Source organism: Pseudocercospora fijiensis (genome assembly GCF_000340215.1).
Source record: "Pseudocercospora fijiensis CIRAD86 unplaced genomic scaffold MYCFIscaffold_1, whole genome shotgun sequence".
Classification (NCBI taxonomy): domain Eukaryota; kingdom Fungi; phylum Ascomycota; class Dothideomycetes; order Mycosphaerellales; family Mycosphaerellaceae; genus Pseudocercospora; species Pseudocercospora fijiensis.
The window spans coordinates 3,143,025-3,157,109 of record NW_006921532.1 but is presented as its reverse complement, the minus strand read 5'-3'; the positions used below and the strand labels follow the sequence as shown (position 1 = coordinate 3,157,109).

The 14,085-nt window shown below is 44.2% G+C and overlaps 2 protein-coding genes across 2 annotated transcripts; one reads left to right on the top strand and one right to left on the bottom strand.

Annotated features, from left to right (window-relative positions):
- Positions 1-3,742: 3,742 nt before the first annotated feature.
- Positions 3,743-5,611, top strand: MYCFIDRAFT_184732 (uncharacterized protein; the record flags this gene model as incomplete). The annotated part of the gene is made up of 2 exons (XM_007922956.1): positions 3,743-5,079; positions 5,599-5,611. The coding sequence occupies 2 exons, from the start codon at positions 3,743-3,745 to the stop codon at positions 5,609-5,611; spliced, it is 1,350 nt and encodes a 449-aa protein (XP_007921147.1).
- Positions 5,612-5,729: 118 nt separating this feature from the next.
- On the bottom strand, positions 5,730-7,777 carry MYCFIDRAFT_213042 (uncharacterized protein; the record flags this gene model as incomplete). The annotated part of the gene is made up of 1 exon (XM_007922955.1): positions 5,730-7,777. The coding sequence occupies one exon, from the start codon at positions 7,775-7,777 to the stop codon at positions 5,771-5,773; it is 2,007 nt and encodes a 668-aa protein (XP_007921146.1). The 3' UTR covers positions 5,730-5,770.
- Between the last annotated feature and the right edge of the window lie 6,308 nt (positions 7,778-14,085).

Below are 14,085 nucleotides of genomic sequence, written 5' to 3'. Positions count from 1 at the left end.
TAATTATTGTAATTATAATACATTACTCGATTAAGAATATTCGAGAGCTGCAATTAGATATTATCGAGATTAGACGTATTAAGCTAAATACTACTGTTCTCGTCTACTAGTGCCTTCTCGCGAGTTAGATTAGAATTAACGGCTATAATATGTCGTCCCTAGAACTCTAAGAACTGCTCGCGGCCTAACTACGTATTAAGGTCCTGCTTCGGTATACTATTAGACTAAAGAAAGCCGTATATATAGGCACTACTACGGCCCTACTACTCGAAACGATACTAAAAGTCCTTAATACTGAATTTAGGCTTAAGTACTGTTTCTATAAAGATCTTTACGCGGCGTATAAAGTAGGCGTCTACGATGTATAAATAGTCGCGTAAATTACGACGACCGATACGCAACTTAGTATTAGTATCTCCTACAACCTAGTTATCGTAGTTTAGAAGAAGGCGCATTAGAGACGGCTAATAAAGATCGGCTGTACTTAACGTAAAGAAGAGATCCGGTACACCGAGGTCGTAGACGTAAGCCGATAGGTTTCCGCGTATGCTATTCTAGAAAGATCGAGTGCCTAGCAAGCTTTAACCCTAACGCGAGATTAAGTATAGAAGGGCTTTAGACTTAGTCGTACTATTCGCAAATGCAGCCCGAAGTTTATCGCTAGTAAGAGCAGCTTGTTCGCGGTATCGATTTATAAAGTATATCGAGCTACCTCGTACTTTACGTCGCATACTAATATTATAGATAGCGAATTTAACCGATAGTGCTTTGCGAAGCGATCGTCTTTATAGTTTATAAGGTGCTCGACAGCATCGTTAAATAATACCTCTCTTTCTCTTAGTATATTCGGATTAGCTATACTAATAGGGAATAGGGTAACGAAGGCACTCGAAAGCAAAAGCTTAGCACGATTATACTTAGAGAGCGGTCGGTCGCTACGCTTAGGCTAGAAGATAGTAGCGGTCTTCTTCTGCTTCGTACCGGTTATACGCTCTCGGAGCTCTTCGATACTAGTTTAAGAGACATCTATAGCTTAAATACTAATATAAACATCGCCGGTATTAGTAGCGTCTAAAAGATCTTATATACTCGCGGCCGTTATGCTTCCTTCCTAATAGGTTTGTATTAGCAACTAATCGAGAACAATGCCGTTATTAGGAAGTGCATTAATAGCGGCGGAGTTTAGTATAACTCCCTTATAAGCTAGATGCCGCGCAATTAAATGCTTATACTACTAGGTGACTTTACGCTTCCGGACTCTAAACTCCTTCTCGAATTGTCGCATAGCTCTATTATCGGCATTAGTTAGCTTTAGGATAAGAATATCTACATCGCTCGGAAAGAGAGGAATCTGCTTAAAGAATTCGTCCTAGTCGCGAGGAAAGTGCGCAATATAATTACAAGACTTGTATTAAATACTACGGACCTAGTATACTTCTATAGTGTAGTAAGTACGTGCGATAAGAAGCTCCTCGATAGGTGTAAGCTTAGGCAGGTTGTAATACTCGTAGCTAGGTCTAGGATCTATATTGTTATCGGCTAATATAAGGGTAGGACTATTACCGCGCTTTCTAGCTAGGTCTCGCGACTCTCGGCACTTCTTATAGATACTATTCTGATTATTAGTATCGAATCGCTTCTTATTGTATATATTGTAAGTATCTAATTGTTCCGTCGGAGCGTTAATAGCCTACTTAAAGCTTATTATAAGAGCATTGTCGGCGTCTAGCAAAGCTGCACCCTTGTATAAGTAGTCGACAGGTTCTAAAGAATACTCTTTGTTATTAAGTAGGCGATCTATAGTATTAGTTCTAGTAGAAGGTCCTACTAGCGGACGGCTACTACTAAGGTTTACTTAACTAGCTATTAGGCCGAGTATATTACGACAGCTAATATACTCCTTCTCGTGCTCCTAGTTATTCTAGTTAAAGTTAGTATACGTATAATTATAACTACCCTTATAATACTACTTTATCTTATCGCTCCGATCTATATCTATAGTACTATTATAATACTAAGTATAGACATCGTCGCCTTAAGCGCACTTCTATCTATTAGCCCGGTTATACTAGTAGTTAGTATAATTAAAGTAGGGCAGGGTTGTAATATCGTTATTTAGAAGGTTGCTATTACTCTATTATTTGTCTTATTAAAGCTCTCGTAGCTTCTATACTCGACTCGTAGTAGTATCGGGTCGTCGATGTAGTACTAAAGTTAGACTAAGAGCGGGTAAGAAGGTAAAGAAGATTCGAGGTAGTACTCGGGTTTTACTAGTAGTACGACGCTAAGCGCGATCTACGTAGTTACTATACTAGCGAGTAATTACTACGTTACGATCTTCGCCTTATCTAATACCGCCGCGTCGTATTCCTTTATTAGCGGTATCGTCTTCTATAATAGGCTTCCGTCTAGTACTAGCGCAAGATCTACTAGCGCCGGGACCTATTTAGCCTTCCTTATAGCGCGGATTATATAAGTTACAAGTATTATTATACTTCGGTATACTATTCTTATCTAGTTTCCTAGTATAGAACTCCTGCTAGTCCTTCTTCTTACTATACTTTAAGCATAGCTACGGGCGCTATCTAGGAATAATTACTCGTAAGGTAGGCACTATCGTCTTAAAAAGGCCTTAGTTTAGCGGTCTTCTAGCGCCTCCTATAGCGATAGTAGCTATAGTCGTAAGGGTACGAGTTATAAGTGTAATAGGATAAGTAGATATATAAATTAAAAGTTAGATAGAATTTAAGCAAATAGTATACTTACGCGTATCTCGTTTTATATCTTGCGTTTCGCGCCTTCTCGCGTTCTTACGTTTATTTACTATACTTCGGCCTACTTCGAGTAAAGGGCCGACTATATATAATCGTTAGAGTAGTAAAAGCTAAGGTCTTTGTATTCTAAATATAGACTTATAATAGTTATAATATTATTGTCCTTCGAGCTGTTTATAGGGGAAACCCCTATAGACCCCCTATTCCGCTACGCTCGGCCTTTTACTCTATAGGGTATATACTAGTATTAACTTCGTAGGCTTAGCTACTAGTTGCGCGGCGTCTATACTATAAATGTAGGAGGTATTGTCGAAAGTTATATAACGAAACATTTGAAAACCGACCAATTACAGAGCGCCAAGAAATCGATCGACGTAGCATAACTCACGAGCGGGCTCCGCCTAGTCACCTAACCTTCGCAAGCTCCGGGAGGTGCTAGACTGTCGCCCGCTTCGTGAATAATCTGAGAAGATCAGCCGGGGCCCAAGTCCCAGAATGTCTCAGAGACCGCGGATCACGGACCAGGAGCACATGCAAGCTGCATTCGCCAAGCACTCCATAGTTCTGGCAATATTCAGTATTCCACTTCACTACTGTATCCTTCCTCATGAACAAGTGTCTTCTATATTCTGCCCCACGATGCACCGCCTACACCATCCCCGCTAGTGCCATGCCTGACCGGTAAGGGCATGCCTTCCACCTCATCGCCGGGCCAAGCGCACGAGCTGCCTTCGTCGAGTCTTCTCCCTCCAGACCAACACCATACTCACGACCAAGACTCTGCCTCCACTACTGGCGATTCGTCCAGTCTGGTCCACTTGAGCAGAGAAAATTCGCGCCAGCCGAGTCCGTTCACCCCTCTGCCGCATCCCGATCACTTCGCATCTGAAGACGAGGATAGCGACTTTGAACGTTGGGCGCGCGACGGCGACGGCGACGGGCCCTCGTCCAATCCAGCCTCCTCCACTATGCCCTCTGACTTGCGCCCGAGTCAGGATGCGCATAGACCCAACAGCCATCAGCATCAGCCGCTATTATCAGGGGGAGACAAGCGTCACAGTCAGAGTTATGAAGGCGATGGGAGGCCGACTCTAGGCTCCCGGCATTCGACACATTTTCGCGAAAGAGATCCCCCCATTGTGGAAAGCAAAAATGACACCCGAACAAGATACACATATGCTGCGGCATTCCTACTCCTCAGTCTGGTGAGCTTTGCTGTGCAGACAGAGACAGCAGTATACATTCAGCATGACTTGCATTGGAATAAAGCTTACTGTATGCTGTACTTCACACATGGCTCCTGGTCCCTGCTGTTCTTCGTACAACTGCTCATCCTAAGGCTTCAGAAATGGTCACAGCCATGGGATGCTTTCTGGAGACGACACATGTCTATTCAACGATCAACCGCGCAGATGATCGAGCATAGGACCCTGAACGTTCCACCGCACCTGCGGAAGAAGTCGCCTTGGCCGTATTTCATCAAGACAACTTCCTACGTCACATGCGCTCTGACAGTGGCAGGAGGCAGCTGGTATGTCGCAGTAGATTTGACCACCGCCAGTGACCTGACAGCAATATACAACTGCTCTGCATTCTTTGCTTATGCCTTCGCCATTCCACTCCTTGGCGAGAAGTTGCGGATCGGTAAGGTCGTGTCAGTGGGCATTGCTATCGTCGGCGTCCTCGTGGTAGCTTATGGCGATGTCGGCCATCCGAAGCACGGCAACAAATCTGGCGGAGGAGCTGGAGGACCGTCTGCGCCCGATAGCTCCGAAGCATCCAATCGAGCTCTCGGGAATCTAGTCATTGGCGTGGGCAGCGTACTCTATGGCTTCTACGAAGTTTTGTACAAGCGTGTGGCATGCCCACCTGAGGGCTGCTCACCTGGCAGGGGCATGCTATTCGCCAATGCTTTCGGGTCCATGATCGGGACCTTCACCCTTCTTGTACTCTGGATTCCTCTCCCGATTCTGCACATGACTGGAATCGAGAAATTTGAATTGCCCCGAGGTGAGGCGGCATGGATGCTGGCGATCTCGGTGCTTTCAAATGCTACTTTCAGCGGATCTTTCCTGGTTCTGATATCGCTCACCTCACCAGTATTGAGTTCTGTCGCCGCGCTGCTTACAATATTCTTGGTTGCGCTTTGCGACCAGATGCTACCGCCTCCTCTTTACAGTCCGCTTACAGGAGCGGCGATAGCGGGCGGCTGTCTGATCATTTTTGCTTTCTTACTCTTGAGCTACGCCACATATAAGGAGATGGAGGAAGAGCATCGCAAGAACACCGAGGAAATGGTGGAGGAGTCGGAAATAGAGGACGAGGATGACATGTAGGTCTGGACATTTTGCGGATGCTTTCGCATTTGATCTTTGATTTCATACGGCATTTGCATGTGCATGAACTTGGCGCTGGAGGTCTGCTGCGCATGGCGATGCGCGACTGCTGTCTTCCGGATGAAGACACAATCTGAGATAGACGAAGAAGGATCTCACGTTCCAGATAATAATGAGATGATACAGTACTCAAACACAATCGCACTATTGTGAACTTATTACATTTGACCCCTCGCCGCGAGACAACGATCAAAGTATTCGCAGAATCTGCTGCGAGCGAAAAGCTCTGCGCCACCAACACCATCCACTTGTATCAGCTATTTTCATCGTCACCTCATCCTCGTCGCTACAAGCCACTCTTCCATTGTCGCCAGGGATAAGGCTTCCAGAAGCCCATGTCTCGTAGGGTATGATGACGCTTGCACATGGCATTCATGATTCATTGATGATGATGATGGAGACCATGCGACAATCAAAATCAATATAAGTACAAAAGATTGAATAATTACACACAAAGGGGAAAAAAAGATTGGGTATCAGTAGTACAGCACCTGCAGTAAAAGCAGACAAAAAATGTAATGGAAAAAATTCAGCCACCAAAAATCCGGGTATGCCTAGGTAGTCATCAATCAGATAGATGTCAGTCAGTCAAGTTCGTTATCAAAACATCCCGCTCTCCCTTTCCAGCTTATCAGCCAGACTGATTTTGCTTCGTTCTTCCTTTGGTGTAAGATATTCCTCATAGTCTGTCTCCTCCACTTGGACATTATCGCTTTCAGATCCGCTGAATCTGCTGACGACGGGCTGACTCGCTGATGCTCCAGACAATCGCTGCAGAGTTAACGAGCGTGGTGACTCTTCCGGTCCGCTGGCTTCACCTGTCTCGCGCAACAAGTCCTGTAATCGGGATGATGAACCCGCTAGCATGTAGCTGCTACGCGTGCTTTGAACGTTGGAGGACACGTGGACTTGGCTGTGGAGTTCGGAGATGTCGCGGCGCAAGCTCTGCAATTGCGATTCGAGTTTCCTCCGGGCTGACCGTTCGTCTGCAAGCATTTGATAGAGGGAGCGGAAAGTACATGGCTGGGGCGTCTGATCTTTCGAACCTCTTGCCTCCGCATTTACAGCGGCCAACGCTTCCGGTGTCAGCTGAGCTGGAGACGGCGGTCTTGGAGGCCTGGTCGGCGGTTCACTTGGCGGCGGCGGTGCTGTCTCGTGAATGAAAGGATCCTCGAGCCCTTGGACGTGCGGCGGTATAGGTGGCGGTGGCTGCGGTGAAGTGGTCGGCCGCAACGTATGTCCATATTCATACTCGTACTGGAATGATTGATCAAGCGCATCTGCAAGCGTATCTGCAAGCAAGCTAGGTGTCCGCAAATCTCCCGAGGAGCGTCTTGTTCCAACGCTGCTTCCCATTACTATAGTCCGTCGATTCCGGTCAGCTGTCAGTTTCTGCAGAGACCGCTGGAAAGTGTGCAAGCCAGCTTCCAACTTTGCCACCCGGTCTTCCAGATCTCGAGACATTTCGGTCCCAGAGGATGGCCGATACTCTGATTCGTACACCGAAAGAGGCTGGCCGTATTGTCCGGGCGGACTGCTTTTCAGTGTGCTGTCCCTCAGAGCGAGTGAAGCATCATATGCACCACGGCCTGATGATCTTGCCGTCTTCTCACCTCCTGTCTCTTGTATCGACCCTTCCCTGTTGCTTCTGCGAGAAGTGCCTGATGGAGGCGCTTGTGCATTGTCTCTGTTCGAGCTAGGCCGAGCAATGAAGCCGCTGGCTCGTAGCACGTCCGGCTGAAAGCTTTCGCGCCAATACTTTATCTCTTCGCTTCTCTTTCTCGGAGTGCCTTGTTGCTGCAGCGCAATAATCGATGGAAGATCATCGACACTTCGTGACTTTCTCCGTGACTTTTTGACACTATTCGGAGTTCGTTTCGGTATCATTGGTGCTTCTCGTTCGGGTTCAATGTTGTTGGACGTGCTCGGCTCATCAGCTGCTTCATGCGAGCTGCCAGCAATGGCCGCAGCTCCTTCTTCTTTCTCAATAAGCATGCTCGGGAGGGTCTTTCGTCGTCGAAGCTTGGGAACCTGCATGAACGGATTACCCAGATCCATAGGTTTCAGTCTCACACTGTTGGGGAATTGAACAGCGTAAGGAGAAGCGGTTCTTGAAAGGCTCGTAGACCGGGTATGCGATTGCACTGCATAAGGATCCGACATGACTCGTCGCGCAGAAGCGTCTTCGAGTTGTAGTTCGGGAAGCTCAGGTTGAGCTGGAAGCACCGGTGGCTCGCTCTTATGACAGATGTGCCGTGTCGAAGGTGCTTGCGTCGAAGAGGATGAGGCGTCTGTAACTTGCGAGATGGAGTCTCTGGATCGTCGCCCGAATATCTTGCGAACGGCATTCCGAATGGAACCTTTGCGAGCTTTGGCTCCGTCTCCAAAGCCCGCGGCGACGAGAGCGCTGCTCCTGATGGGAGGTGCTTCAGGTGCACTGGATAGAGAGAATGGTTGGCCGTGGCTGGTCGATCGCATGCCATGGTTGGATCTTTGCTTGTGAAGACGAGCGGCCGACGATGGTGCCGTCTCAAAGCTCCGCCGGCCAGCCATTGCTCCTCCAGATATAGTGGTTGTGATGAACGCTCGGCCGGCTGAAGACTCCATGGGGTGGTAGTATGTCATCCATGCAGCCGGGGACGAGTGTGTTTCTAGGGTTCCGGTAAGGACAGACTGGCACAAAAGAGCGTGGGCATGTACGAAAGGAATGTCGAGGGCGTCGCCAGATGAAGGCGGAACGGCGACTGCCACGATCAATTCTGGCTTCTGTTCGCAAGCCACATGTCTCTCCAGAATGGGCGGAGAGAAGCAGGTCGGACTGACCAAACGGGAGGGGAGTGTGGCTCCAGAGTCCTAGATCAGCATGTACTGTACAGGGTGAGCCGAGTGGATCCAGGATGGGTTTGGGCGGGCATGCAGCTGCAAATCATGCCTGGCCAGGCCGAGGCGGTGGGAGCAGGTCAGCGGCGTGAGGAGGGTGTGTAGGGGAGGGCGGGCGTTAGAGTGCAGGCGGCATGGCAGCTGATGAAGCTTCGGACAAGAGAAAGGTTGCGGTGTTGTCCGCGCTGCCACCGCCTCCGCCTCCGCCTCCGCCTCCGCCATGCGTTCGCCGACCGTCTGGTTTGCTTGCTCCCTTGCAGCAGACAACAAGCTTCAGGACGCCTCGACATCTCAGCGGTCCGTCCAGCAGCTCGACGTGGGCAGAACGGTCAGCGGTGGAAGTGCCGTTTCAAGCTGCGGGATCTAGCCCGGCTGACATGCAGTCCATCTTTTATTCTAGTCCAAGCGATTGGCCTGCAATCAAACCGCCTGCTGCGTGCACGGGAACGCCTGCGCCGCAGCGAAGCCATCATGTGTAGCGATGTCCATCCACGAGCCACAAAACTGATTAAACTTACGGATCTACGTGTTCACTGCGGGTGTTCGAGATTCCACTATGGACATTACTTCTTAGCTGGCGCTATGCCTATTCCGGTATAGTTGACTAGGCTCTCTCGAATATATAGTATACTCGGAGGTTAGTAAGTATTCGAAGAGGTTCCCTTAGTATCTAGCAATTTCTAACCCTTAGCGATTAGTAAACGACGTACCTAATTAATAGGCGGTCTAAGGATACTTCTAGTATATAGAACGACTATATTTAAGTATAGATTATAGAAGAAATTGGTAGACAAGGACACCGCCGGTATTAGGATAATTATAGCGGTAAGGGAAGCTAGTTTCTCGGCGTATAGAAGCTATTAATATAGACCTATTCTTCTATAGATTATAGCTCTTTAGTTATTACTATTCTCGCTATTCTAGCTCTTTAGTTATCGCCTAATTATCTAACTATTGTCTTCTATAATAGCTAATTCGACTTAAGGTAGTAGCTCTATTAGAAGTCTATCGAAGAAGACGAGAGCGAGGCGGTTAAAGCGGAGGGTTAAGGAAGCGGCTTATTAGCTAGAGGTTAATCGTAAGTATAATACTCTTAGTTAGAGGCACCCTATTATTACTTATAAGCATTGTAATAGTTAATAGGTCTCGAATAAGAAGCGGCGAGTTAAAAAGTACCTTCGAGTATATAAGAAGTTGCCTTAACGATTAATAAAGGCCTTCTAGCCTTATCGTCTTAATAGCGAGCCTCCTTATATAGCAACTCCTCGTCTATTGCATATCTAAGCAATATAAGGACTAGGTATCTAGTAGATGTTAGCGGCTTACTATCGAGTTACTATTAAGGCGTACGCTAAGTAGGTGTATTTAGCTAGTTTATCCCTCTCTATAACTAACTACCCTGCTTTCCGAGAATTTATACGGATACTAGCTCCTGCTTTTATACTACTAAGTCGGAAGGAAATAATAGGCGACCTACTCGATACTAAGTACGAAACCCTTAAGGCTAAGATCGAGGATTAGCTAAGGAGAGGCGGTCGTATTACATTAGTAACTAACGGCTAGACTAATCCTCGCGGCGAGTCGATTGTTAACTATCTTGCTATTACTTCGAAAGGCGCCGCTTTCGTTAAATCCGAGGATTTCGAGGACAATCGATATACCTCCGAGAACCTAGCGGACGCTATAATACGAGTGCTCGACGATATTAGTGTTAAGAACGTTATTAGGGTAACAACTAACAATGCTTCGAATATAGTTAGTATAAGAAATTTAGTAAGTAGTTACTAATCTTTAGATTAGCCTAGCTTAGCGTAGCGGGAACGGTAAGGGCCGCCTTCTATTAGCTCTTATCGGGCTTCTAGAAGCCTTCTACCTAGCCGCTAGGCCTAATCTAGCTAGAGCTAATACAAATCGGGTAGTTGCGAAACTATTACCCGCATTTAATTAATCTCGGCTACGGTTCTTACTATATATACCTCCTTATTAATCGCCTTATAACTAGTAAGTACGCGCTAGTAGCTATTCGAGAGATATACGGCGATGTCCTTGCATGCGTTAAATACGCTAAAGACTACGGAAACTTCACTTAGTAGCTCGTTAAACTCGTAGAAGTCTCTAGACTCGAATTCGTAAGCTAGAAGCTACTAGGTAAGACTCGCTAGCAAGGCAAGTTCAATATAGTTAACGGACTTATCTATAATATACCGGTCTGTTAGCGCATTACCTTTAGCGACGAGAAAGTCCTCGCTTATAGAGCGGCGCCTATAGAACGTAAGGCGTAGTATAAGATTAAATCCTTATTTTGTAACCCTTCCTTCTAGTAGAGCGCTATTTACCTTCGCGACTTCCTTAAGCCCTTCCTTTAGGTTACTATTGCGCTCGAGAGCGACAAGGTTAAGCTTAGTTACGTCTTCGCTAACTACAAGTAGCTAATAGAGAAGACGTACGACAATTAGCTCGCTCTAGCCGCCGAGATCTAAGACACTATATTAGACCGCTTCGACAAGGTATACTATCCGCTAATGCTTATTGCCTATCTCTCTAACCCTTAGCAACGCGAGAGCCGACCGATTAGGATTAAGAACGACGAGTTAATAGCTCTTTAAGAGTAGCTTCTATACGATTATTGCTATAGCGATAACGACCGAGTTTCGATGCTTCTAGCTTAGCTCTTACTCCTTAAGCAACGCGAAGGCCCCTTCGGCGATACTATTAAGTAGAATAGCTATAAGTCGCTTACTGTCCTTTAGTAGTAGTAAACCTACTAGCTAGACGAGATAGTAGACCTGTCTATACTATATATACTGTCGCTCTCGCTAGCTCTAACAACTAGTGTTACTAAGCGCAACTAGTCGGCTTATAACTTTATTTACAACCTCCGCCGCAACCGCCTATCTTACTGTACTATTAACAAGCTCGTATACCTCTTCTAGAACCTCCGGTTAAAGTATAGGTAGAATAATAACTATCTTAGTACCGATAGTAGTCTTAACGACGAGATTGACGAGCTCGAATAGCGCGTACTGTTATATACGCTTTATATTACCTTCTTAACGCTCATTTACCCTAGTTTAACTATATAGGACTTATAATAGGAACGGATATGCTGTTCTTTACCTTCTATATACAAAATCTTATATAATTAGTAATCTACGTTATACCTACGCCTATATATAGTCCGCTGCCATCTATACGGCGTACCGCTATATAAGTTTGAAAATCTATATAGCCACCTATCGCTAATTATGTAAAAGGTAGTAGTAAGCCGCCCCCGTCTCTTCCCCGAGCCCTAGCTACCTACCCGAGCCCTAGCATAACCCGGTGCTAGCACTATTACAGAATCGCCTCTATATCAAATTACGCCTAATATAGGCTGTTTCCATTCTTAGTTAGTGCTATTAATAGGCGCGTAGCGCGTTACCTAGGAAGTCGCGCCTCGGATTCTATCGTAAACCTAAAATTCGTATTTCTTTCCTCTTTTATATAGATTACCTAGTAACTATCGAAAATAGCTAAATCTCTATTATACGACGAGTTCCTTAATAATCTTATTACTAGTAGTAGCGATAGTAATAGCGGTAATAGCGTAGCGGCGATAGTAGTAGTAGAAAATATAAAAGATATAAAGGGCGTAGAAATAGTAGTAAAAGGCGCGCTTTCGGCAGCGGTAGATATTAAGTCGTAAGAAGAGGTCTAATTAGTCTTAGAAATACATAGTCGCTTACTAAACCTACCTCGCGAGCGTACCGCTTTATCTAATAATAGGTTAGTATCGCTATAGCCTTAGAAGTACCTATTTTTAAAGAAGGCGCGCCGCTATAGACCTATACTACTTAAGTCTAATTTTAGGTTTTACTAGGCGCTAGTAGACTATATTAATACCTTTAGTAAGACTAGCGGATACGAGTTTAAGTAGTATAAGCTATAGAAGAATAAGAATAGTATTAAATACTACTATTTATAAATCTATAGTTATTACGAATAGCTAGATAAGTATACCTAGAAAAACGGTAACGAGTTAATTAAAAAGAAGTCTTAGTTAAAGAAGATAGGTTATTAGTTCTACTTCTATACGGTTGCTATTAATCTAATCTAACCTAATAGTTAGTAGCAAATCCGCTATCCTAGTAAGGATAGTTACTACTATTATAACTATAAGAAGGACAATATTATTACCCTTACTATATACTAGACTCGCTCGAGAACCGTCTAATTTCTCGAAGAATTAGAGCGACTATAGTATGCTCGGCTTCTAACCTCGAAGATTATAGCCTATTTCCGCGGTCGTAGTATTATTCTTAAGCTATAAGACTTATATAATATTATATAGGCTCGTAATAGCAACGTACGCCGTAAGCGTAACTAGGTAGAGCGAATAATTAATTTACTAGATAAGAATAGTATCTTCTACTATAAGATTTAAACTAAACCTAAGAATAGGTTAATTCGCTTAATAGTCGCGCTCTACCCTCGGTCGCTAGAAGTCTTAAAATATACGCTATAAACTGTTTATATCGATAGTACCTATTCTACTAATATCTATAATCTCGAGCTCTTAGATATTGTCGCCGTAGGTCCTCTAAACGATACGATTAAGCTCTGTATTAGCCTTATTAGACCGAAGCCTAATAAAGCCGATTTCGTATAGTTATAGCAACAAATCGTAAGGAGTTACTAATATATACTATTACGGATATTATTCTAGAAGCTAAGTATATATACTACGAATAGTACCTATAATAAGATATACTCGCTCGAGTCCGTAAACAAGGAGGCTAGTTTAGTTAGATTAAGGCTAATTAGTTGCTAGACTAATAGTCTAGTAACTAACAAGTTCTTAAAGCTGTTTACTTATATAATCTATAGTTAAACCGAGGACGAGTTTAATAATAACGAAAAGAAGCTCGATAATATATATCCGATATTTAAGATCTATCTATATACTAATTAGTAGCGGTTTAAACGTAGTATTATCGACTACTAGACTACCGAAGTACTTTATTTTAAAACGAAGGCTATACTATAAGTTAACTTAAAAGGCACGTACGTACGTATTAAGTAATAGCTTAACTATAGTAGTCGCTACGATATCTTTACCCTCTTCGAGAGTCCTACGAACTAGTAGATAGAAGATTATAACTAGCGGCGTGTTTAGCTTGCTAAGAACCTAAAGCGGTATAATAAGGCACTTATTAGTCCCTTCTAGGCGAGTATATCTCGTATTATAAGCGACTATTACCTTCGAGAAGTAAAGGCTCTTTATATACGAGCTATTATCCTTCTAAAGACTACGACTAATAAGAATAGTAATAAGATTAAATACTTAGCCTTCTTATATAGCTATCCGTAGTACTGCTATAACGACTATCTTAGTAAGACTTATAGTTATCCGTATCTATACGATATTATAAAGCTTCTTAAAATAGGCGGAAGCCGTACTATACTATTACTAAGCTACTTCTATACTTACTAGCTTATCGACTTCCGTAGGACTATCTATCTTTAAGAGCTAGAGATTATATATAGTAACTAGAAGCTATTTACTAGCGGCGCTACTCTATATATTGTAAAGCGCGCCTTAATAGCTCGAGAGTTAGACGACTTTAAGTAAAATACTAGTACTATTATAAAGAAGTAGAAGATAGCGATAGTAAGTACCGCTAAATTTATACTCGAGCCTAGCGTATCGCTTACTTAGTTAAGGACGACTATTAAGTACTATAAGTACGTAAAGAGCTAATACTACACTTAATAGTATCCTTACTAGAAGGCTAATCGAGCCTATAGCTCTACTTACTATCTAAGCGGCTTCGAGTACTATAGTCTACGAGTCGAGTCTTTACTTCTAACCGCTCCGTAGCTACCTTCTAAGCTAGATTAACTTCGCTAAGAGATTAAGGACCTCCGAGTACGTAAGAACTAACGTCTATAGTTAGAAGAATAGTAGGTAAGGTAGTATACTAAATATAACTACTAGTAGGCGGCGTTCTATAAGTAATAATAATAGTAGGCTACTTAGTAATAGTACTACCGCT